This window comes from Brachyhypopomus gauderio, chromosome 2 (genome assembly GCF_052324685.1).
Source record: "Brachyhypopomus gauderio isolate BG-103 chromosome 2, BGAUD_0.2, whole genome shotgun sequence".
Classification (NCBI taxonomy): domain Eukaryota; kingdom Metazoa; phylum Chordata; class Actinopteri; order Gymnotiformes; family Hypopomidae; genus Brachyhypopomus; species Brachyhypopomus gauderio.
In genome coordinates, this window is record NC_135212.1 from 20,602,737 (window position 1) to 20,625,135 (window position 22,399).

The 22,399-nt window shown below is 43.8% G+C and overlaps 2 protein-coding genes across 4 annotated transcripts; both read left to right on the forward strand.

Annotated features, from left to right (window-relative positions):
• The first annotated feature begins 619 nt into the window (after positions 1-619).
• prrg4 (proline rich Gla (G-carboxyglutamic acid) 4 (transmembrane)) lies at positions 620-6,545 on the forward strand. Of its 3 annotated transcripts, XM_076990691.1 has the most exons (8): positions 620-904; positions 989-1,090; positions 1,389-1,498; positions 1,692-1,855; positions 2,149-2,176; positions 3,036-3,174; positions 3,430-3,615; positions 5,811-6,545. In XM_076990691.1, exons 3-8 carry the CDS (start codon positions 1,399-1,401, stop codon positions 5,836-5,838), a joined length of 645 nt encoding a protein of 214 aa, XP_076846806.1. In that variant the 5' UTR covers positions 620-904; positions 989-1,090; positions 1,389-1,398; the 3' UTR covers positions 5,839-6,545. The 3 variants fall into 3 exon arrangements, with proteins under 3 accessions (XP_076846806.1, XP_076846814.1, XP_076846798.1); XM_076990699.1 differs by lacking the exon at positions 989-1,090; XM_076990683.1 differs by lacking the exon at positions 620-904 and having other exon boundaries at positions 912-1,090.
• Positions 6,546-6,702: 157 nt separating this feature from the next.
• qser1 (glutamine and serine rich 1) lies at positions 6,703-21,707 on the forward strand. The gene is made up of 13 exons (XM_076990712.1): positions 6,703-7,115; positions 9,602-9,705; positions 9,811-9,966; positions 10,572-14,102; positions 14,787-15,061; positions 15,167-15,283; positions 15,419-15,552; positions 15,834-16,051; positions 16,246-16,383; positions 17,418-17,515; positions 17,751-17,897; positions 18,056-18,151; positions 20,499-21,707. Exons 1-13 carry the CDS (start codon positions 7,009-7,011, stop codon positions 20,637-20,639), a joined length of 5,262 nt encoding a protein of 1,753 aa, XP_076846827.1. The 5' UTR covers positions 6,703-7,008; the 3' UTR covers positions 20,640-21,707.
• Positions 21,708-22,399: the final 692 nt, after the last annotated feature.

The window sequence follows — 22,399 nt, forward strand, 5'->3', positions numbered from 1 at the left end:
CGGGGACATGGGAGAATCCGTGTGGTCTATTACTGTTCAATTGGCACCAGTCTCCAAAGAGCCAGAAACATGTTAATGCCTTTGCATGAAGAGCAATTTATTGGCAGGAGATCTTTTGAGGCACTAACAGGATATTTGTTCTGCTGTGTAGATGTTTGGTCATGAGAATTGTGTGAATGTTCTGTGAAGCTCATACAGAAATATAAACTGACTTTCAGTGTGTTATGCTGATGTTTCATCTTTGCCGGGCCATAAATTAAAACACAACAGCCATAAACCTAATCTTTCAGCTTTTTAATACCATGAGAACATTTTCTGATATTTGTTTTTTAACACGCTGAGGTTATTATATTAAGTTATGAATATGGGGGCAAAGGTCAGTCTGCAAGCGCGCACAGGAGTAATGAGAGTTCATGCCGTGAGATCACTAAAGATACCTGAAAATAAGAAAAAAATACTCATTAATTAAGGTTTTCGTTATAATGTATATAAACAGAGGCATATAATCAGTAAAATCGTATTTTTAAAAGCGGTAATTTGCCCTTGATCAATTTTTTTGAGCGGGGGTGTGTCTCATGAACATTAAAAGTCACACCAAACACTTTCACTGCCCCCTAGTGGTTCACTTGACGTCGAGGTCTTGGACTTTAGATTAACCACTCGTATTACAACGTTTCCGGCTTGATATATCTACTAACACACTAAAACGATCTAGGTTAATGTAGGCCACGTTAAAATAGTGTCATTTATCTGATATTTATTTTAATGACTAAAAGTTCATGAGGGTGGCTAATAGAATCTGATTGTGGTGTTTGTTGTGGTGTCGGCGCGTTGCTGGATGTGTCGGGTCTGGACCAGTCCTACCTGTCCTGCCTTCCCTACCTGTCCTTATATACTTCTCTAGGTAAGAACATCGACTCGTTCTGTCTGCATAGGTGCTTCATTATAACGCAGGTGGTGAGGTCAGAATTTTCTTGCTGGTAAACAGAAACTTCCCGGAACACAATGATCTGTTGGCTAAAGCGATAATGCCAATAAACGCGTTTATAAGGAATTACCAAACGCCGGAACACCAGACCGAAATTAAAACGTAAGTTGTTCGTTTTTATTTTGTTTGGTGACCTAACCAGCGTTTATTCGAACGTCTTAAAAACAACACTTTCGACTTTGTATAATAATTTTTCTATGAGATTTGGAAAGAACAGCGGTTTAATTTCGGTCTGTATATAAATGTTTCACCAAAACCCAAACCATTGTAGTCATTTGGACTACAAGTTTTTTAAGTTTATCTAGTTTTTCAAAGCCGCGACTGACAGGCCCGACATGCGCGTGGGGTGAAGTGTGGGCTGCTGTCATTTGACGGATTCCCCCATTTTTCTGTTTTTCAGCTAAATAGAAATGCTTACATTGCTACTTGTGCTGTACAATCTCGGATATTGTGGACAGTGTGTGTTTGCCAGGAACACTAAGAGTTCGGAGCTAGAAGAGAGAAAATCAGGTGAGCTTTCCGTTTGGGTCGCTCCAGAGTTTACCTCAGCTCTGCTCTAGTGCCCCGGCCCCGGCACGGTGTGACTGCCGGTCTACTGATCCACAGACGCTCCGGTTAAACCTATTCAAACTTAAAAATGCATTTTTTTATGCATAAAGTGGTCATCATAAATCACAAATGTGATGCTGTTCTCCCTGTACAGTGTTTATGGATGGGCAGGACGCCAGCGTTTTCCTAGGACGCAACCTGCTGTACAACCGATTCGACTTTGAAATGTTCACTCCTGGTAATTTGGAGAGGGAGTGTATCGAAGAGGTTTGCGACTACGAGGAAGCTAGGGAGTGCTTTGAGGATATTCCTGCTACAGTTGAGTAAAACTCTGCTCGACAGACAGAACAAGCGTCATATTAAAGTTTAGTACCTTCATTATACATTATATACAAGTAATTCTCATCATCATTTTACAAGTTATCACTATTGATTGTCTTTTTAGCTCTTAAAACATATCTTTCACACTAATACATGTGTTTTATATATAGTTTAACATGCGAGACTAATATGCAGATGTATGCTCTATTAGTTGTATTTATGTATTATGTATATTATCTGTTTAATATAGGTCTGCTTACGTTTCATTACATTTTGTCTGTTCTCAATAGGATATTTTCTGGAAGAAGTACACAGAAAGTAAGTTTGAGCTCTCACTAGGTTTTAGACACACTTTTCTTCTACTGTTCACCTCACTAGTAGTATTATAACAAATGCAACAATTATAAATCCGTAGTTGAAAGCGAAACTACAATCTCGTCATCTGTATACAGTACACATCTTCAAAAGCCTTTTAGTAGTACGTCAAAGAAGTACGTACTACTTCGGCACACATCTGAGAGTCGATCTGCTCGCCTGGGTGGTGCTTGCGTGTAATCACCTGTGGGTGGCTCATACCATTGATGTCATGAAACTCATTGCCATGTGACTGTTGTTGAATCCTGGGGATGTGGCTCTTTGCCATTTTAAGGAATGATTATGCCCATATCTTCATAATTGTAAATAATTGTAAATAATAACAACATAGGCAACAAATGGAATGTGTCTTTACCCACTAAGTTACTACCCTTCACTTATGCACTGGTGGTATATTACAATGTCATGTAAGATTCTTGGTTTTCAGTGTTGTACAATTGTATTCCATATTTTGAGTCTCATGACCACATATTTGAATATTTAAATCTACCAATACATGTTGTTGGAACTTAATCTCTGTCACCAAATATTGTCCAAAACTATTCACATTGCCTTTTTGTTTTTTCAAAGATGTTGAAAGGTTGCTTAACTTCACCTTTCACCTACATATAAGTTCACTTGCATATACAAAACTTTCTAGTGTCTATCGATAACACAGGCAGAGTCTAACCATTCTCTAATGTTAAAAGTTACTGTTTAAGTCTATTGTAAACCAGAGTTCTAGTAATCAGATGATAGGTTAATATCACCTGGAAAATGTTATAGCAGTAATATTGGAGTTAATTTTGAGTGTGTTTTACAGGTCACAGTCAGCAACCGCCCAAACTCGATGTGACTGCCATATTGGTTGGAGTAATAGCAGGAGGAGTAGCCATGATCATAGTGGGAATCCTCATCTGGTATTCCTGTCAGAAAAAGTGCAAACACAATGGATTCACAGGGTAAGGGCTTACGCCAACAGCATCACAGAGCTGGGGAGTCTGTCAGTTTAAAGCACACAAGAGGGTTAGCTTAAGGAAAGCTGTATCTTTTTGAGATAATATTCTTATTCAGATAAGAATATCCAAATATCACATTTGGAAAACTGAACTGCTATATAAATCCCAGACTTTCTATAATGAGCGTTTTGTTTCCTGACCAGAAATAAGCTGATTGTATACTTTGTGTGTGTGTGTGTGTTTGGTGTTGCGATACAGTCCCATCAGGACCCGGTCGAGGCGCAGCAATGCCTCTGTGATTATCAGGCGTCTGGAGGAGGTCTCCCTGCACCCCATATCTCCTCCACACTCTTCAGATGGCCTGGACCCCCATGGTCTCCCCACGTATGAGCAGGCCATTACTAGGACAGGACCACACGATGCTCCACCACCACCGTATCCAGGGTACACACACGCATGCACATACAGACATATTGTATCGTAAGGCTTTATTTAAAATGCATGTTGGTCAGCTGCACAGTTCTAAACAGAGCTTGTAGTTCAGGAGGTCAAGGAGATGTTGATCATGTGGGACAGAGACTAGACTCATGTTAATGTGAGGCACAGTGCAAAAAAAAACCAAACCAAGCAGGGGAACAGCACACTCAGGTGATGGGTGTGAGGGTCTGAATTCACAGCACACTCAGGTGATGGGTGTGAGGGTCTGAATTCACAGCACACTCAGGTGATGGGTGTGAGGGTCTGAATTCACAGCACACTCAGGTGATGGGTGTGAGGGTCTGAATTCACAGCACACTCAGGTGATGGGTGTGAGGGTCTGAATTCACAGCACACTCAGGTGATGGGTGTGAGGGTCTGAATTCACAGCACACTCAGGTGATGGGTGTGAGGGTCTGAATTCACAGCACACTCAGGTGATGGGTGTGAGGGTCTGAATTCACAGCACACTCAGGTGATGGGTGTGAGGGTCTGAATTCACAGCACACTCAGGTGATGGGTGTGAGGGTCTGAATTCTCATCGCAGGATCATAGACGCTAAAATAAGAAAAAACTACAATGCTGCTACACAGCAAAGTGCTGTTAAGAGTATTGAAATGTGATTTAGTTTATGTTTATTGTTGTTTGTTATGTTTATTGTTAAGATTGTTTTACTAAGACTTGAACAAAATTATTTGTTTTCAGAAAATAACATTTAAAGGAAAGCTATGGTGATAGCTGTTTATTAATGTAGTTATTTGAGCTCAATTTGATATGTTGCATTAACTGAACTGATTTTAAAGTTGTAACTTAAATATACAACACATTTGTAAAAGAGTGTATTATCAAAACACGTGAGATTAAAGTACTTGCAGCAAGATAGTGTGTAAAAGCACAAACAGGATGGGGACACCTCTGGTTTTAATAACTTGATAACTGATAAAAGTTCAAAGAAAACATTTTGGGTTTTTGCAGAGAGACCCAATTGTATTCTGTAAATACTAAAAACAATATAATGTGATGCCTGCAACACACTCAAAGTTTTGGATGGACTCAAAATACAAGTGGGGCTATATAAGTTCTTGAAGGTTCCACAATTAGCAGTTTAACTGGTAACAGGTGAGGTCATCAAAATTAAGCATAACGGGAGCATACGTTAGGCTCCCCCCTCGCCAGGGAGGATGGGTCACGGTTCAACAATTTATGTCAAAGTGGTGAGAGAATTGTCAGTCAGTTCAAAGACAATGTTTCACAGATTGTAAAGAATTTAGGTCTTTCACTATCTACATTTCATAATGTCATAAAAACATTCAGGGAATCTGGGGAAACGCATAAAGGCCAAAGATGGGAGCCATTGTTGGTGATACTGGTTGAGACACCATCATGCTACTGTGATGTACTGTGATGTGCTTGGGAGGACTTTGGAAAATAATTATCACTTAATGACAGTCAGTTGCTGCATCTAGAAGTGCAACCTGAAACCGTATTATGCAAAGTGGGAGCCATATATACATTTTGCATAGAAGTGCCAGCAAATTCTCTGGGCCCGAGGTCGCCTGAGATGGACCATAAGACAGTGGGAGTTTGTTCCGTGGCCAGACGAGTCCACGTTTCGGCTCGTTTTTAGGAAAAATGGATGATTGAGTCTATCAACCAAAGATAAAAATGACCATCCATCCCTACCGATACCAACAAGTGCCAGCATCGGTACCGGTACCTGGGTGAGGACATCAGTGTGCGTGGCATTTGGTGACCACATATTAGTGAAGTTGCCATTGATGAGGAGGCTTACATTGATGTTTTGGAGAGCTGTTTAGCCATCAAGACGCCGTCCTTTCTCAACCTTCTTTGAGTGCGTTGCAGGCATCAGTATTTAAATTTGGTCATATTTAAGATATAGAATTTAGTCATCGAAATGACTGAAGATCTTTTCTTTGTCCTTTTGTTAATTTAATAAAGGTTCAAGTGAATGAACAAATGACAGATTCCAGGTTGCATTTATAGAACATGCGTCAACTATTCTGAAAATGGAGTTTGTATTTTTGACAGATTTAATTTAGTACAGTTCTTTCGTGTTCAGCTTATCTTGTATGCTTTGGAGTCTGATTGTTTATAGATTTCTTTTCTGATTCTTTACAAAACAACTCTGTTGTTTTCCACAGGTCCAGACCAGGCACCCTTCAGCGGTAACATAAACATGAACTGGCAGTAACGGGGTTGGGTATATTCCCAGACTGAATCATAAAATATAATGTTCATAGTCATTTTAAATCCCTGCCATTCCTGTGAACTACAGCACTTGTGGCCACTAATGTTGTCTTTTCAAACTTTATACTAATTGCCATTTTTAAAAAAAACCTATATTTTAGCTTCATTTATGGTTGAACCTATTTTGTTAATACATTTTGTTAACAATGGGAGGTTTTGTATATTTTCAGTGACTTAGAAGCAGCTAATTTACCAAATAATTACATTTGTGAAACAGGCTACGCTGTATGACTAAGAATTACATTAAGCTAACAATACATTTCTCAAGTGTTTTGATGAAGGAAAACAATAGTGAAACCTGACATACACTACAGAACGCATGTGCCACTTGCTAACTTTAACCTAAAGAACACCAGACTTAACGTTTATCGTCAAGTTTATGGTTGACTGCTACTAGTTTGAAACGAGTAGGCCTATACCTCTGTAAATGACAATTTATTAATTTAATTTTTTAGTTATTATGTTCTGCAAATTCTTCAAGCGTTTTACGTATATCGAGGTGGTCTTGTTCACTATATGTTAATTATTATATGTGAATTTCTTAAACATGTTAATATAATTTGTTTGTCTCGCATTCTTTGTGAACTATTGTGCCTTTTCCTTAAAAAATAAAAATATATATAAATCGTTGTTGGCCCTATCAGAGTTAATAGTTAATGCTCTGGGTTTGGTTTATAATGAAGATGAATGAACATCCGTTACTGAACGTTTTACTTGATATGTTTTATTAACTATTCTATAAACGGCTATGAAAGTGGAGGTGGGTGTGTGGACTACAGTAGAAAAGTGAACAGAACTTCCAGCCCAATAGTCGGAAGTGCTTCTTGGGAGATGAACCAAAATGGGGACTTGGTCCCAGTGCGGCACAGCCGTGTACAGTTAACTTATTTGTTTTTTGGGGGGGTTATAGACCGTGATCATATCGCAATCTCTCCCGAAAAGTGTCCAGTGCGGATCCCAACACCCCCCGGACCGCCGCTCGGCACACCGCTCTTCTAAACACAACCCGGGGAAGATGTGATAGTTTTGTGCCGCCTCACGCTTGGATGTGTCCGTGCTTCACGCAACTCTCTCGGGGAAGCGCATCACCGGATGATGGACAGAAACTATCCGAGTTCCAGCTTCGCAGAGCCGCTGGCCCCCCCGGTCCAGACCGCGGGCTGGGCCTACGAGCGCAGCGCCGCCTGCATCAAACCGAGGTGAGAGATGAAGGGGCGGCTCACCTTCCTAAGAAAACCCCGGTGATGAAGGCCTAGTGTACCGAGCAGAAACGGTCTTATAAAGTTATCGCGTCGTTCTGGGGGAACAAGCGTTTGCACTTTTCCCTCAGACTCCCAACAGTGCGAAGTAAAGAAAACCCGTTTTGTTGTTTAAGGTCCCCAAATCGCCGGTGGATCAGTCATAACTTGCGCAATGCACTTTGCACGCTAATTGCCGTTATGCACAATGCCGCTGTGCGGATGAGAGACACACGAGTGTCCGATATTCAAGAGTCCCGCTGGCTGTGTCGCCAGCCGGGAATAATCACCGTCCCCGTTATGCCCCAGCTCAGTGATATTTGCCCCCTGGTCAATGATATTTGCTTTAGTTTGTGTAGTTGTCAAAATACTCCTCACAGACCAACAGCTACACTAGCTAGCTACCATGTAAACAAACGATGCTTTTGTGCAACTCGAGCCACGTGTCTTGAACTTTGAGTCGCCTCGCTTTAATAGCCCGTTTATCTTAAGGTTATTAACAGTTCCGCCACCATATCTGTTTGGTTACATGTTTATTAACAGCTTTCTCTCCCAACTAACGCTCTGTGGCATACACCACGCACACGCCGAGCCAGGGCAGAAGTTTGTTGGCCATGGCAGAGTAGACGTGAGCAGGTGACTAAAGTGAATCCCAGCTAGCTGTGGTGGCTTCTTAACCAACAACCCTACTTAAACTGCTTTAAATAGTCAGTTTCAAATGCCAAGTGGAAGGTCAAACTTCCCATTAGACAAAAACCTGTACATAATTGCAAGGGTGATGGACTGAAACCCTTTTCATTGTATGCCTCTTAAGCAGCATAGGTTTGAGTTTTCCCAAATATAGTTGCAAAGCTGTGCTTTGAATCAGACTGCATCCCATTTATTTCCATAATCCATTTTTGCTGAAATCTTCCTACTGTCACATTGTCATACAGTGGTCAGGTAACTGAAGTACTAATCTGCTGCTGATTTAGGATGTCTATAATTTTATGAATGAAAAGGACAGGACACGAGACACAGTGGCCACATTCCCTTTGTTTAAAAGAGAATACAGTATGTTACTGTGTCATAACAATTGTCTGACACAATCCATTGATATCAGTATTTATGGAAGCCTTTAAATCCTTCTTGCATTAAGGGAACACACCTATGTTTGAGACAACACAGCTAAGCTTGAAGCTCCTGCAAAGTTTATATGTTAATAAGAATCTGTGTATCACTTATATGAGTTACACCATACTCAGGCCAACTGTCCGCTATCAGTTCCAGAGTCTCAATCGCAACAATTACCTGCATAGAGCTTTCCATTGATCAGAAACTCCACCCATAAACAAATTGGTTTCTATGGGATGTTTTCTCCTCTTCTTCTAGAAATGTATCTGTATGAATGTGTAACTAAATTGTGGTAATAAAGGCTAAACAGGGCTAGGGTTTTCAGAAGATAGTAAAAGGTTTTTTTTTGGTTGCAGACTTTTTAAAACCAAAAGAAAAAGATTTATTGCATTTTCGGTGGTGCAATTATGATGCTTCATGTCATCACTGCATAGCATAATGTAGTCAGTATAAACAATGGTTGTCTACAGTGACTGTTCCTTCAAAAACTGAAACTCTAATCCTGAATGAATCTTCACTGCATTTGAATCTCTTGTAGTTCACCTGGTAGAGCAGGTAGAGCAAGGTGCTGGCACCGCTAGAATGGGTTCAATTCCCAGGGAGCAGATATATAAGTCAGTCCAGATAAGAACCGTGGCCACATGCTGAAAATGTAACGGAAGTGTCATGTGATGAGTAAAGGTAACTTCAAGGCTGACTCTGGAAGCAGAGTGAGTCTGGGTAGCTGAACGCATCAGATCAGTGTCTCCTTGAGTCTGTGTGTTAAACCGGCGGGCCAGGAAGAGGGCCAGGAAGAATGCAGAGATGAGATCGTCTAGGTGTTGAGCAGGCACATCAGGCAGTAGAAGACTAGCAGGAAACAAGTGTAATGAATCTCCTCAGGCCACCTTAAACGCGATGCACAGACATGCTTTTACGTAGGCCGTGATGGGACATGGCTAGAGTAACGGCAGACCGGTCCCACGGCACCAATGAAAAGCTTCCATCTGCCGGAGTGTCGGAGCGAACTGTATAACCTCCATTGGAGACCGCAGCAAAACGGTGCCTCCCTAGCCAGCTACATCTTAGCACTGTAGTGAGTTTATCAGCTCTCCAAGTGTATGGACCTTACAGACAATGAATAGGAGATATTCAGTGCCAATATCTTGGGTTGGCATCATTCAGTGATGCTGATTTGCTTCTACCATTTGTTGGGCTTGTCAGGAAAAGGGCTTTGGGGGTAACCCATTCATGACTTCATCATTACTCATAGGTTCACACACAGAGGTTAATCGTTGTTCATATTCTGTTAAACTAAATTGTGCCGCAGTCTCATGTGTATGTTTTGCCATTAGCTCCAGTTACGGTGCTACAGCCATGGAGACGGAGCTTCTCCATCGGCAGACCTACGCCTCCAGTCATACGGTGCCGACCTACAGCGTGTCTCACCACCCTGCAGGTGAGGAGGTCCCTTTAGGCATAACAGCTGGCCATCCGCCGTCCTGCATTTCTCTCTGCGTGTCTCTCCTTTGACCTGAATTTGTCGTGTCCTTCTGTGCGTCAGGTCTGTCTGGAGTCTTTGATACTGGTTTACACAGCGCTGGTAGTTGCACTACTGAATCATCGGTTGTGAATTTCCTCTCTTCCATCGACTCCCGAGGCCTTCAGCCCGCAGCTACGTCTCTCCTGCCCCAGTTCAGGACGCCCACATGGCCAACCAGTAAGGAGGAATCGCTTTTCTCCTTATCTTCCCCTATATAGAAATCTCTTTGCGTCCACATAAGGATAGCGTAATATTTTACCGAGGTGGTGAGTTCTTATGTCTGCAGGTTCCATCTGTTGATTGGTTCTGTACATCCGCTCTACCTGAGACAACAGGCTTTTCTTTTTATTATCATCATGCTTTGAGATAGAGGTGGGCGATATGTTATCAGTATCATACTAAATTGTGTCATAATGTGCCTTTTTTAGCATATTGTGGGTGCTCTCACCAATGCTACAACAGTGACCAGCTGTATTAAACAAAATAAAGATTTAGACCATTTAGTCCTTAAAGAATACATTTTTTTAATTTTTACAAATTTTTAATGTGGCACTGCTGTCTTGTTCCCACATTGTGTGTCTCAACCCAAACTTCAGAGTACCTCAGTACACATAATTTATCGAGAAAATGTCTTCATGTGCTTTTGCCATATTGCCCACCCCTTTCTGTATATCAGTGCAGAACTCTGCGCTGAAGCAAGCACATGTTTTATGTGTCGAGGTTCCTGTGAAAATAAGCAGTTTGTTACATTTCCCTCTTTACTGTTTCATTTCCTTCCATAGGCACAAATTCTTCAACCGAACTCTTTCTCACCGGAGCCCTTCCTTCTTCTGGAACGTTCCCCACCCCATCAGCTCTGTCATCCTACCAGCATCCCAGCACTTTTTCCACAAGGAGCTTTTCTACAACCTCAGCACTAACAGTTCAGGATGGCACATTTAGCTCTTCAAATGGCCTGCTGTCCCCTAATGACCCTCTGCTTCAGATCAAACCCTCCCAGAGCACCGCGCCGGCAGCTCTTTCCTTCGACCGCATGGGCGGTGCTGGACTCCCCCCTCAGTCATCCACATATCGCTCAGCCCAGGAGTCTGCCCCCCACCTCCTGCAGCCTCAGTTCAGCCTGCTTCCCTCTGCCTTGGGCAACTCTCAGCAGGCTTCTCAGCCTTACGGAGCCCCGGTCTTCTCTGGCTCCGTCGAAAGAGCACTTCAGCGTGAATGTAGTGTTATCAAGCATTACCAGCGGCCTTCCGGCACCCAGCCCGTCCAGGAACACGTGTCTGGCGGCGCCCAGCACTCCCTTCAAGGTGGTTACCTGCCCGACGGCTCTGACGCCTCCTACCAGCAGGATCCGTCCCGACACACCCCTGTCCCCAGCAGTCCCGCCGGAGACGCGGCCCAGGCCGGTAATGGCGGAGCTCAGCAGAACGCAGCCCCGACCCAACTGCAGCAAACCCAAGCCACGTCCTCCTCCTCTGTCCCCTCCCCAGGGTTTTCCTCCTCATCCGGAGCGAAAATCAAAGACGGTTCTTCCAAAACAGCGGAGCATCCTGGGGAGAGCGCTGAGCTGCGTGGCCCGGCAGGCTCCTCGGGTATGCAGCCGCAGCAGAGCTATCCTTCCACGGGCCAAAAGAAGAGCTCTGTGATCTCTAGCCAGGCACAGACGTACACCTCTGCACAGCTGCCCAGCCTGATGTCCATTGGCCCATCCCAGACCTATAACACCTCTCAGAGTCTGATGGGCAACCTCAGCCAGCCGCAGTCCTTCTCTCCCGGTCAGCCCGAGAAGCTGCCTTCCATATACCGGACCTTACCATCGTTCGCTAGTCAATCAGAAAACGAGACGTCAGTCAGTCAATCTCTGATTTATTCTTCTGGTCAGCAGCAGGTTACATCGTCTGCAGCAAACAGGGGGGAATTTGATGCACAGGTTCAAGGTCTTTGCTTGGGTAATCCCTCTCAAAATTACTCTTCCAGCCATACTCAGGTTTTGCCAGCTGTCAGTTACTACGCCCAGGGGACGGCATCTGCTAGTCCGTCCCAGAGCTACGCATCAGGTCATACTCTCACCCCTAGTCCTACCTTCTCCACCTCCCGGGCTCACTGTTTACCAGTCACTAACTCCAGCCAGGACTACACCCTAATGCAGCCTTCTCCAGACATCAAGACCGACGGTCTGCTTTTACAGCAGCCCCAGAAATACATGCTGTCTGTCCAGTCCCAGACGTCCTCCACTGCCACTTATACACAAGCCTTACAGAACAGCCAGTCGTCGGAGGAACTGACGCCAGCCTACGGTAGAAGGAAGCGAGACGACAGTGTGTTCCTGTCGTCTAAAGAGGGCTGTGGAGAACTGCCTCTTCAGGATGTGCAGGCATTACAGCAGGCCTCAATGGGCACTTCTGCACCGTCTCTCACAAACACTGATGTTTGTCTTCAGAGCAATGTTGTATACGTTGTTTCAAAAATGGATGACAGACACAACATGCAGAGTGTGATCCGCAGTAACTCTCGGACGGACGATCAGCTAATAAGTCTAACGCAGATGGCGTCCGTCAAAGACGAAAGAGTCAATACTTTAGGAGAGCATGCGCAGCTGGTTAGCAGTGCCCACACCCATGTGACCTCTGGGCCAAAAAATAACTCCCCGTTAATGCAGTCCTCCCACGTGACTTTGAGTACAGACCAGCTGAAACAACAAGCTTTGCTCCTCAAAACCCCAAGCGGTCATCAAGAAGGTCATCAAACTCAGACCAACCGGATTCAGCAGACGGATCACAGACAGGTGTCCCAGGACCAGGCGCAGTTTGTACGGGTTCCAAATGCCCAAGTCCTGCTGGAGCCTTCACAGATGATTCTCCTCCAGCAGCCTCTGCTCCACACGGCACCGAGCCAGTCCAAGCCAGCCGTGCAAATGCAACCTGTTCAGTATCTGCACATGAATAGTGAAATCGTAAATCCTGCGGTCAGTGGCCGCGTGAACCCGCAGCACCAGACTCACCAAGCCGCACAGCCCGCCGAGCCCGGCAAGCAGCACCTGGCGTCAAAAGACACTTTCAGTCCGTCGAACCCACATGATACCAAGCAGCACTTTACGTTAAGCTCCATCTGTTTCCCAGAGTCCATGCTGATGACGGATGAGAGGAACATTCTCTCTAACGTCGATGACATCCTGGCAGCCACGGCGGCCGCCTGTGGAGTCACACCGCAGGACTTCAAATCCACTACATCTGATGGGGACTTGCCTTCTCTGTCCAACTCTAAGTGCCACTTTCAGTTAGTTGAGAACAGACACGATGCTAACAGTTTCTCTTCCCAACACATGATAATAGCCAATACGCAGGCCATGTCTTTAACTCTAAATGGTGCTCACCTCACTGACAATGTTCACAAAGAGGTTGATGGACACCAAGGGTTTACACTAGTGAGCTCCCACACGCAACAAGGCAACTCTAAGCAGGACATGTCTGATAAGGTGACCAACTCTCATGAGAAACACGAGGCATTACCCAAGGGACACTGCGTTAATCATTGCAACGATTCTTCTCTGAATTCCAATGAGGACAGTGTCAATACCTCCACACAGAACCACTCGGATTTTCACCTGGCTGGCCAGGAGTACAGCCCAACTGGTTTTCTGAAAACGGACAATCTCCCAAAAGGTAAGAACCAAGCCAAGGGAACGAAGAGCATTAAGATGGAGGAAGGGCTGATGGAGTGCTCTTCTGAAGGCCTTCCTAAGAAGAGAGTCAGGTCTAAGGGTTCTTTTAAGCAGACCGAAGATGAAAACGGTCAACCCAAATTCCAGAAAAGAAGTAGCCAAGGGAAGCGACAGAATTCCAAAGGAAGTGAGACAGGTTCGTCCTCCACCTCTGAGGGATGCCATGACAGCTACCAGCAGCAGGAAAGAATGCGTCAGAAAATAAGAGAGGTAGAGGAGAAGCAGCCAGAGGTGAAGACTGGCTTCATTGGGTCATTCCTGGACTTTCTTAAATCTGGTCCCAAGCAGCACTTCTCCTCTCCTCCAATACGATCGCCCAACCGCACAAGAAAGCCTTCAGTCTCCAAACGGCCTTCTAATTCGTTGAATATGCCACCTAAAGTCTTGCCCCCTTCATCACAGCTGCTATCACCAGACACCTCTAATGTTAATTCTTCTAAAAGACTGGACGAGGAATTTCAGAAAAACCTGGAAACACTTCCGTCTTTCTCCTCTGATGAAGATGAATTAGTTGGTAAAAACCAAGACCTTCAAAAAAGCATAAGTTCAGCTCTCTCCTCTTTAGATGAGCCCTTAGAGAAGAAACAGAACTCAGGTATGGCATTTCAATACATCTTTATTACTTTTCAGGCCTCTCCCTGATTTCGATACTTTCATATTAAGTTACAGAATCCTTTGAATGTTTACCTTGAACTGTAAGGACTTTAAATTTGATCCATTTCACAGGAGCAATGTATTCAAGCACATACTGAGTCCTGTACGCCAGCCACTTTATTAGAAACACTTACCATGAAGGTGTATAGTTACATGATAAACGCCATTATTTGTGTTCTCCATCATCTTGCCCTTTGTCGGTAGCACATTTCTGGCCACAGGGCAGGTCTTGGTTAGGTGTTTTTGATTGGCTGACCACTCCCATCTCAGCAGTGGCAATGTCACAATGCTGCATAAAAACCCCAGTGACACCGCTGTGTCTAGTAGCCGATCTATGCCCAACCACAGCACTTGTAGTCTCTTACGAACAGCCTGCCGACCAAATAATATCCTGTCAGCAGTGGTCCTGTGGACAGAAACTGCGGTAAATGGCAGGGTTGCTTATGGATTGTGAATACCTATTGTAGTCTGTACATAAAAGTACGCATGTGGTCTACCAAATGAAGTGGTCAGTGAGTGTATGAGAGGTATGAGAGGCTGATGTGTGTTTTAGGTAAACGCACCAATACATGCATGTACTACTTGTTGATGTTGGGTTTGTCAGAGTCTGGTGTCCTGTCCCCAGACGGCGCAGTTTTAGGTGACGTCACAAAGCGAAAGGAACTGTTAGGTGACCAGTCTGCGGACAGCAGGGCTCGCGACCAGCAAAGACTCGCGCAGAAGGAAGAGTCTGCAGAGGAGCTTGCCAAGAACGTGCCTCCAGACAAACTAGCCGTGCGGCTGCTGGCCGTAGCCGTCGAAGGCCTGACGGACGAGGAGCTGTCGGACAGCGGAGGGGAGGGAATGTACCGAGAACGGGACGAGTTTGTGGTGAAAAACGAGGACATAGAAAGTCTGAAGGTGAGCGGCCGTCTTTTAGGTTTTTGTTTATTAAACAGGCGTGTGCCATGTGATGAGACTGCAGGGCCTTTTAACGCGCCCCGTTGTGCGTCTGGGTCGATGTAGGTGACGCTGAAGGCTGGCGTAGAGCCACCAGCCATCTGGAAGGTGCAGAAGGCCCTGCTGCAGAAATTCATACCAGAGCTGAGAGACGGGAAGCGGGTGTTTTCAGCCACCAACAGCGTGAGTGACAGCACACCCACCACTGAGCCGAAGACGCTCTGGTGCCCTTCCCTTCCTGAGAACAAACTATGGCTGTCCACTTGGAACGATGTTCATCGATGATTCCCAACGCAGCTCTGTTCTCCTCTCCTGTAGTATCTGGGTTACTTTGGAGACGCTAAGACCATGTACCGGAGGGTGTATGTCAAGTTTCTGGACACTGTGAACAAGCGGGAGTACGTGCGAGTGTGCACCAGGAAACCGAGGTGCAAGCCCATGCATTCCATAAGGTACACCTGCCTGTGACGCACACACACACACACACACACACACACACAGACACACACTCCAGTCTCCATGGCAGCACATTCCTCTCCCGGTCTGACTGACAAAGCGGGCAAGTGGGCTTGAGTTGACCAGAGAGATTTCAAAGTACAAAATGGCGGAGTTCCTTACAACACGTGCTCTTACTGTATTCACTTACAGCACTTACAGCTAAAGTTAAAGCTGAAGTTATGGTGTGTGTAAAGGATCTGCTTGGTGTTCATCTGCGCTGGGTGTGTGGTTTTAGAGGCTCTCAGATGAAGGCCCTCATGGCTCACAGGACTTCCGTCTCGGCCGCGTCTGACCCCTTCGTACTAAAGGCCGGAGTTAGGCAAGGCCCGTCCAGATCCAGGTCCAAGCAGCCCCGGACCAAAGCCGAACCACCGCCGAAGAAGAGGAAGAAGTGGAAGGTGTTCCCAGCGTCTCCATCAGACTCCTCTCCAGAGGCTGGAAGTGAAGATGACGGTGCGTATTTCCACTGGAGCACAGCAGACAATGCTTCAGCTTCCAGCACTCTGGAAATCTGGGAAAATGTTCGGTAGATATCTACAGGTGGACAAATCACTGCTCAAGTTGACATCAGTCTTGACTTCCTGTCCTGCGGTGTTCCGTGTTCCCCTCAACTGCTTCCACGTTTCTGTCTCTTTCGCCTCGTCCAGAGTTCACCCCCCCGGTCCCGTTCGTCTCCCGCTTCCTGAACACCAGAACGATGAAGGAGACCTTCAGGAGTTTTGTGGAGCTGCTGATCAGCGTGGCACTGGACGCAGACGTCATGACTGCCCTGGAGAAGGAGAACGGTGAGGACCATGAAGACCACACACTTTGGCTGAGGCTGTTTTCTTTAGAACCTTTCTCATGAGACACTAAATACAAGGTGTTACCATTTCCAAGTAGTAATTCCAAGTTTTCTAACATTCATTAATGTATTTATTGGTCCAGTGAAGAGTTCATTAGGGGTTAGGTCCAAATATAACATTATTCTTTAGTGCACGGCTTCTGTCCCTACTAGACTCACCACCCATTTTTATCCATTCATGTTTAGTCGTGGCCCATCATTAATGTGATTTTAGGATAGTATGTAAAACTTTTAATGCCACAAACTCCAAAATAATAACATCATAATTTCACTTTTTTTTAAAAAAGGCTTTTTTAAATTTTCTTTTTATTCCATCCTGGGGATATTTGTTTCCCAACAAACTGAACTTAAAACTAACAACCTTAAAACAATCTCCCAGATGTGTTTGAGCAGAAAATGAGTCTGGCGTGAACACCACTCATATATTCCAGACGACGGGACATGTCGGTCCAGTAGCGTGGTCACCTACGTGCAAGCTCTGTCGCGTGATCGTCTTCAGGAAGGAATTCATTCATAACACATCGTTACTAGAATCGAAAACAAAAATGTGCTTTCTGTGAATTTTCTAAATGTCGCACTGCTTATTTCATGCTGATTCAGAGTAGCAGAGTTGCGTGACCAGTTGGTGCTTGTTTGTACAGTATCTGAGCTGAAGCCTCAGCTACCATTGGTAAACCCTTGGTGAACATTTATATTCAGACCAGCCATATTGCACCATCCTACCGAGAAACACTTTAAACTGCTATTAAAAGGGCATTGCAATTAAGAGAGCGAAGCTAGCATGGAAACGATAGCAAAGGCTAAGTGCTAATCCAAGTCTGTGGACGAGCTCGTCTGCTAAATGCTTCGCTATAAATGTAATTGTGGTCAACGCCGCGGACGGACGGAAGCTGAAGTGTAAGGACAGGAATGTCCGCGTGTCCCGAGGCTCGGAGAGGGGAACGCTGGACTAACGCGATGGTTTTGTCCTCTTAGATGAACTTCTACTGCCACATATGAAGAGAGTGGACGGGATGCTAACGGACAACAGGAGGAGGCTGCTGCCCAAACTGCGTCTCGGCCAGGTCTTCAAAGTGAGTGACTCCACGAACATCTCCTGCACTCCGCCTGCTAGGACTCTTGTCCTGCATTGTAGCCCAGTAAAGCCTGAATCTGTAGAACACCTGTAGGTTGTCTTATAAAACCAGTTAAATGTGGTTACTGGCATTGACTGCATTTTACTTCTATTTCCCATTATTACTACGAATTACTACAGTTATTTTGGGGGGGGGTTGCTTCTTCATTTTCTGGACTTTATCCGACTTACAGAATGCTTTGGACAGCTTTCCTGAGTTGTCCGTGGTGACCGAGTTGAAAACAGATGGAGAGACTCCCACCTTCAAAGTACGATTGAGTGGAAAGGCCTACAACAAGAAGACCATGAAACCTTCTAAATCCCCCATTAAGCTACCCCTGGTGCGTCTTCCCCTTTATTGTTCCAGTGTTAGAATTACTTTTCTGTGAGCACTAAAAATCACGTGTAGTACATGATTTTGACCACAAGGTGGCATGCATTTGTCACGCGTTCGATTATTATTGGACTACTTTTCATTGCCCTTCCTCCTCATCTACAGGAGTATACAGTGGACCAGCAGAAAACCCACTGGTTCTCTCTATATCACTCACTGCAACACTACAAGTACCATACATATCTGATGTGTATAGAGGAGGTGAGTGTGTGTGTGCTTGGATGTGTGGGATGGGTTTTAAATCTACATGTCTGTCTGGTCTCACTAGTCCTCAGTCTCCGAGTGTGTGTGTGTGTGTGTGTGTGTGTGTGTGTGTGTGTGTGTGTGTGTGTGTGTGTGTGTGTGTGTGTGTGTGTGTGTGTGTGTGTGTGTTGACTACCTCTCCATGCAGGACTACCACCAATTACTCAAATATCATATGCTTGTTTTTGTCACAACACACATGGAGTGCAGAGAGTCTTAAAACTTCCACACACCAAATATTGATTCAGTTTAGATCTCTCTTTTGTTCGTTCACTTTACATTTTGATATTTGCCCAAAATAAACTACGAATACTTACGATTTTGAAAGCATTCCTACTTTGCAGCATTTTTCCCCCACATTTCTACACGCCTAAAACTTTTGCACAGTCTGTATTCATACATACTGACATGCTAAATGTCATGGGACAGGAAGTACTGTGTTGTCACCCTCTGGCCCGACGAAGTACAGCAACTATTTGATGTTGCATCAATTACACAAGTGGACGGGAAATCCCATAAATGTTCGGTTGGACTCGTGTCGGGTCGAACAAGCGGGCCACACCCTTCGTCCGAACTCTCCAGAATGGTCCTGGAACCAGTTCTGATTAAGTTGGGCCCGATGGCCCAGTGCATATCCTGCTGGAATTCCCCCATCATTGTGAAGTGCTTGGAGCGCTACAGATGGTCACCAAGTGTTGGGCAGTGATCAGTGATGTGTTATGGCAGAGCCAGCCCACACGCTAACCCTACAATCGGCCCAAAACAATCTGGACCTTTACTCATCAGGACTACGGCACATGTTGCCAGTCCTCTAGGGTCCGGTGTGCAACCTCACAAGGCCAGGTGAGGCGCTGTGTCCGGTGCTGTTAACAGAGGCACTCCGGCCCAGATCCTATGAAAACTATGGAACGCTGTGCGGACCTGTGGGATATGCGTGTGGGACGTACTGCATTGAATGTGGATGTGATTTCTACCAGAGTCTGTGCACAGTTCTAGCCAGACAACTCCCGTCTTGATCATTAATTACCCATGAGCCACCAGTGCGCCGTCCACTGTGGGTGTTAATACCGCACACATGTGACACTGTGGATCGAGGAATGTTAAATGCTCTAGAAATGGAATGTTCCATCTTTCTGGCAACCACTATCATGTCTCGTCCAGATTGCCATAATTCCCGTTGCCTTGCCATGAGTTAAACCTCACTCACACGATAACACCTCACAACTTGTACAGGTGTGGGTGTTCCCAAGCGGTCCCCTGAGGTAATGCCACATCATAAAAAGTTTGCATACTGCTATCCCATGACTTTTAGCATGTGTGTTTTTGTGTGTGTGTGTGTGTGTGTGTGTGTGTGTGTGTGTGTGTGTGTGTGTGTGTTTGTTTGTGTGTGTGTGTGTGTGTGTGTGTGTATATATATATATATATATATATATATATATATATATATATATATATATATATATATATATATATATATATATATATTATATATAGATAGATATATTATATATAGATAGATATAGAGATATGTATAGATATAGAGATGTTTAAAATTGTAGTGAAGTACACAAAGTTTCCAGAGAAACAGAATGTTTTGGACAGAGGTCCTTCATGAGCTGTGCAAGCAAAGTGCTTCACACTTATATATAACCCTCAAAGATGAGAGCTGCATATTTCCAGACGGTGAGTTCGCTGCAGAGACTGCAAGACATTTGCACAAACCTGCTAATTTTATCATCTGTGCTGAGATGAAATGCGCAAGGCAATTTCATTTCAGGTCATCTGTAACACTGGACAAATGTCTTGACACTGATCATTTATATGGGTTTCTTAATGTTAAATATACCGGGAATACTACTGCAATTGATTCTTACAGATTTTTGTATTATGAAATGTATGTTTAAGCTGTTTCTCTTTCTGATAGTTTTACTCAGTTTAACAAAAAGAAGGTTAAACAGTGACTTACATGACCTTAAAGGGTTTACTGTTCTTTACAGCCTGGATTTGGAAGGAATATACACATGGATTTCATATAAACAACACTGTAAATATATGTGGATTGTGGCTCTGCCCTGCTGTCATTTGAACTGTAACTGTTAGGGATTTTATTTTCTTATGAAAAAATCAGTTTTCCTGTGAATTTGTGAATTTCTTTCAGTGCATTTTTCCACATTGTCTTTGTTGTGTGTGTGTGTGTGTGTGTGTGTGTGTGTGTGTGTGTGTGTGTGTGTGTGTGTGTGTGTGTGTGTGTGTGAGATGGCTTTTGTGTGCGGGTGTGTAACACTTGCAAATGGTTCTGCATCAGGTGGCACTGCTGCGCTCTCAGGGTGTGGACCTGGGTCAGGAGGGGACCGTGCAGGCATGCCTGGGGAACAGAACCTGGGTGGAGGGCCTCTTCACCCGCTTTGGGGAGCTCCTGACACAGGTGCAGCAGGCCTGCATGTAGCCAGCCCTGGGGCGGGGGCTCGCGGACCACCACCCACGGACGGATGGATCCACTGTGGGCCTTGTCCCCTTTTGAAGCACTAACTGACAGGATGGAGAAGCAGCATTATGAGAAAATGCTAACAGTCGTGGCTGAGGATGGATGTCTGATCTTAGAAGCATAATAAAATTTAATCTTAATTATGGTCTTTTCAGTAGATCATGTTTTTAAAGGATTTGTTGTTGTCTCGACAACCTACCAGTTTTGCATCCAAACAAAAAGGACCAGGACCATTCATATCATATACAGAGCGCTTTGCCTTCAATATTGAAACACTAATTTAAAAACAAAACAGCCTAAATATTCTTATGTAATTTGCGGTTTGGGGTGCTTATTATTGTGTGTCTTACACACACACACATACGTAGTTATATATGTAAAACATCCATTTTTTACAATGGAATGCCAAATTTCTATATGATACTGTACATTTTGTAAAGAGAGCTCTTTTGTCAAATGATTCTCCCAAGGATGAATTTGACATGACAGAATATTTACCTATTGTGCTTTTTAAACTCCTTTTGTTATGACAAAAGTTATAAAGTTGGAGTTGGTGCAATTCTAATACTGCTTTTGTGATCATTTGTTGTAATAAAAAGCATTTACACTTAAACTATTTTCTCTGAGGAAAAATGTTTTTATACTCCGTTTTCCCTCAAAACACTTTATCTCAGCAACAGATGTATTTTCGCAGGAGGTAGTATCCAGGTCATTTGTTTTGTGACATGTTCATCTCTCTGTGGTACACTTTTTGTGTTGTTTTTTGTGTTTTTGGTTTGTTAGTTTATTTTCAAGAGAAGCCCTAAAAGTTTATATGAAAAATCCACATTATATTCTTTACATTGTATCATAAGATTGTTTCTGTACTGTAGAATATTACAATTTTGCCATGGTTTTACACAGCTTACTGTGCTTATAGCATCAGATTCTTTTTTTTTTTCTTTTTTTTTGCTTTTCAAGTGTAGCTGTGTTACAACCTGCAATTATTTTCTGATATGTGAAAAATAAATTTCCTACTAAATAAAATCATGGAGTCAAAACGTCATTTAAATGTTCAATCAGTGCATCAAACAACTGACATGGAGCTGCAGAAGTCAAGCCGTGTCTAGTTCAGGGTAACATCAGACCTGCACATGCAAATATTTATGTAAGTCATACAATGCAATCTCCCTCAGGGCGCACACGCTTGTGGGTGCTTTAATAAAGCCTTTTGTTGTATTTCTGTCCTTCTGTATACTTAAATATTCTCTATTATCAGATGGTGAAACACCCCAAATTATTCTTGACGTAAGTGCAAAAAATAAAAATATAAGCTATTGATAAATAATGAACAAAAACAACCATATTAATACCATTATAATTATACTTCTATTTCATTTATGACTGGAGCTTTATAGTCAAATAATTATTTTAAAATCACATATTCTAAAGATTTGTTTATGCATTGAAATTATCACACTAAAAATGGATGCAAGTTGAAAGCATTACATTTCAGGCTGTTCTTCCAGATATTCATGAACATGATATGATGAAGATCTATTTTCATGGAACACCATATATTTCAAACCTGTTGTCCTTCTGAGAAGGTCTGCCATATTAAACTAGAAAAGATGATATCCAAAACCACTTGAGAGGAACACAGGAAGTGCCACTTCATGCTATGTTTCTGTAGTTTTTTTGCCTTATCTGTGCTTCAATTCCACTTCCTGTACCGTCTACTT

Bases quoted from the DNA above. Each gene is read 5' to 3' on its own strand.
- prrg4 (XM_076990691.1), top strand. From the start codon at position 1,399: ATGCTTACATTGCTACTTGTGCTGTACAATCTCGGATATTGTGGACAG. The intron at 1,499-1,691 runs GTGAGCTTTCCG...CTCCCTGTACAG, and splicing joins GCTAGAAGAGAGAAAATCAG to TGTTTATGGATGGGCAGGAC. The intron at 2,177-3,035 runs GTAAGTTTGAGC...TGTGTTTTACAG, and splicing joins CTGGAAGAAGTACACAGAAA to GTCACAGTCAGCAACCGCCC.
- qser1 (XM_076990712.1), top strand. From the start codon at position 7,009: ATGATGGACAGAAACTATCCGAGTTCCAGCTTCGCAGAGCCGCTGGCC. The intron at 9,967-10,571 runs GTAAGGAGGAAT...TTCCTTCCATAG, and splicing joins GACGCCCACATGGCCAACCA to GCACAAATTCTTCAACCGAA. The intron at 15,284-15,418 runs GTGAGTGACAGC...CCTCTCCTGTAG, and splicing joins TGTTTTCAGCCACCAACAGC to TATCTGGGTTACTTTGGAGA.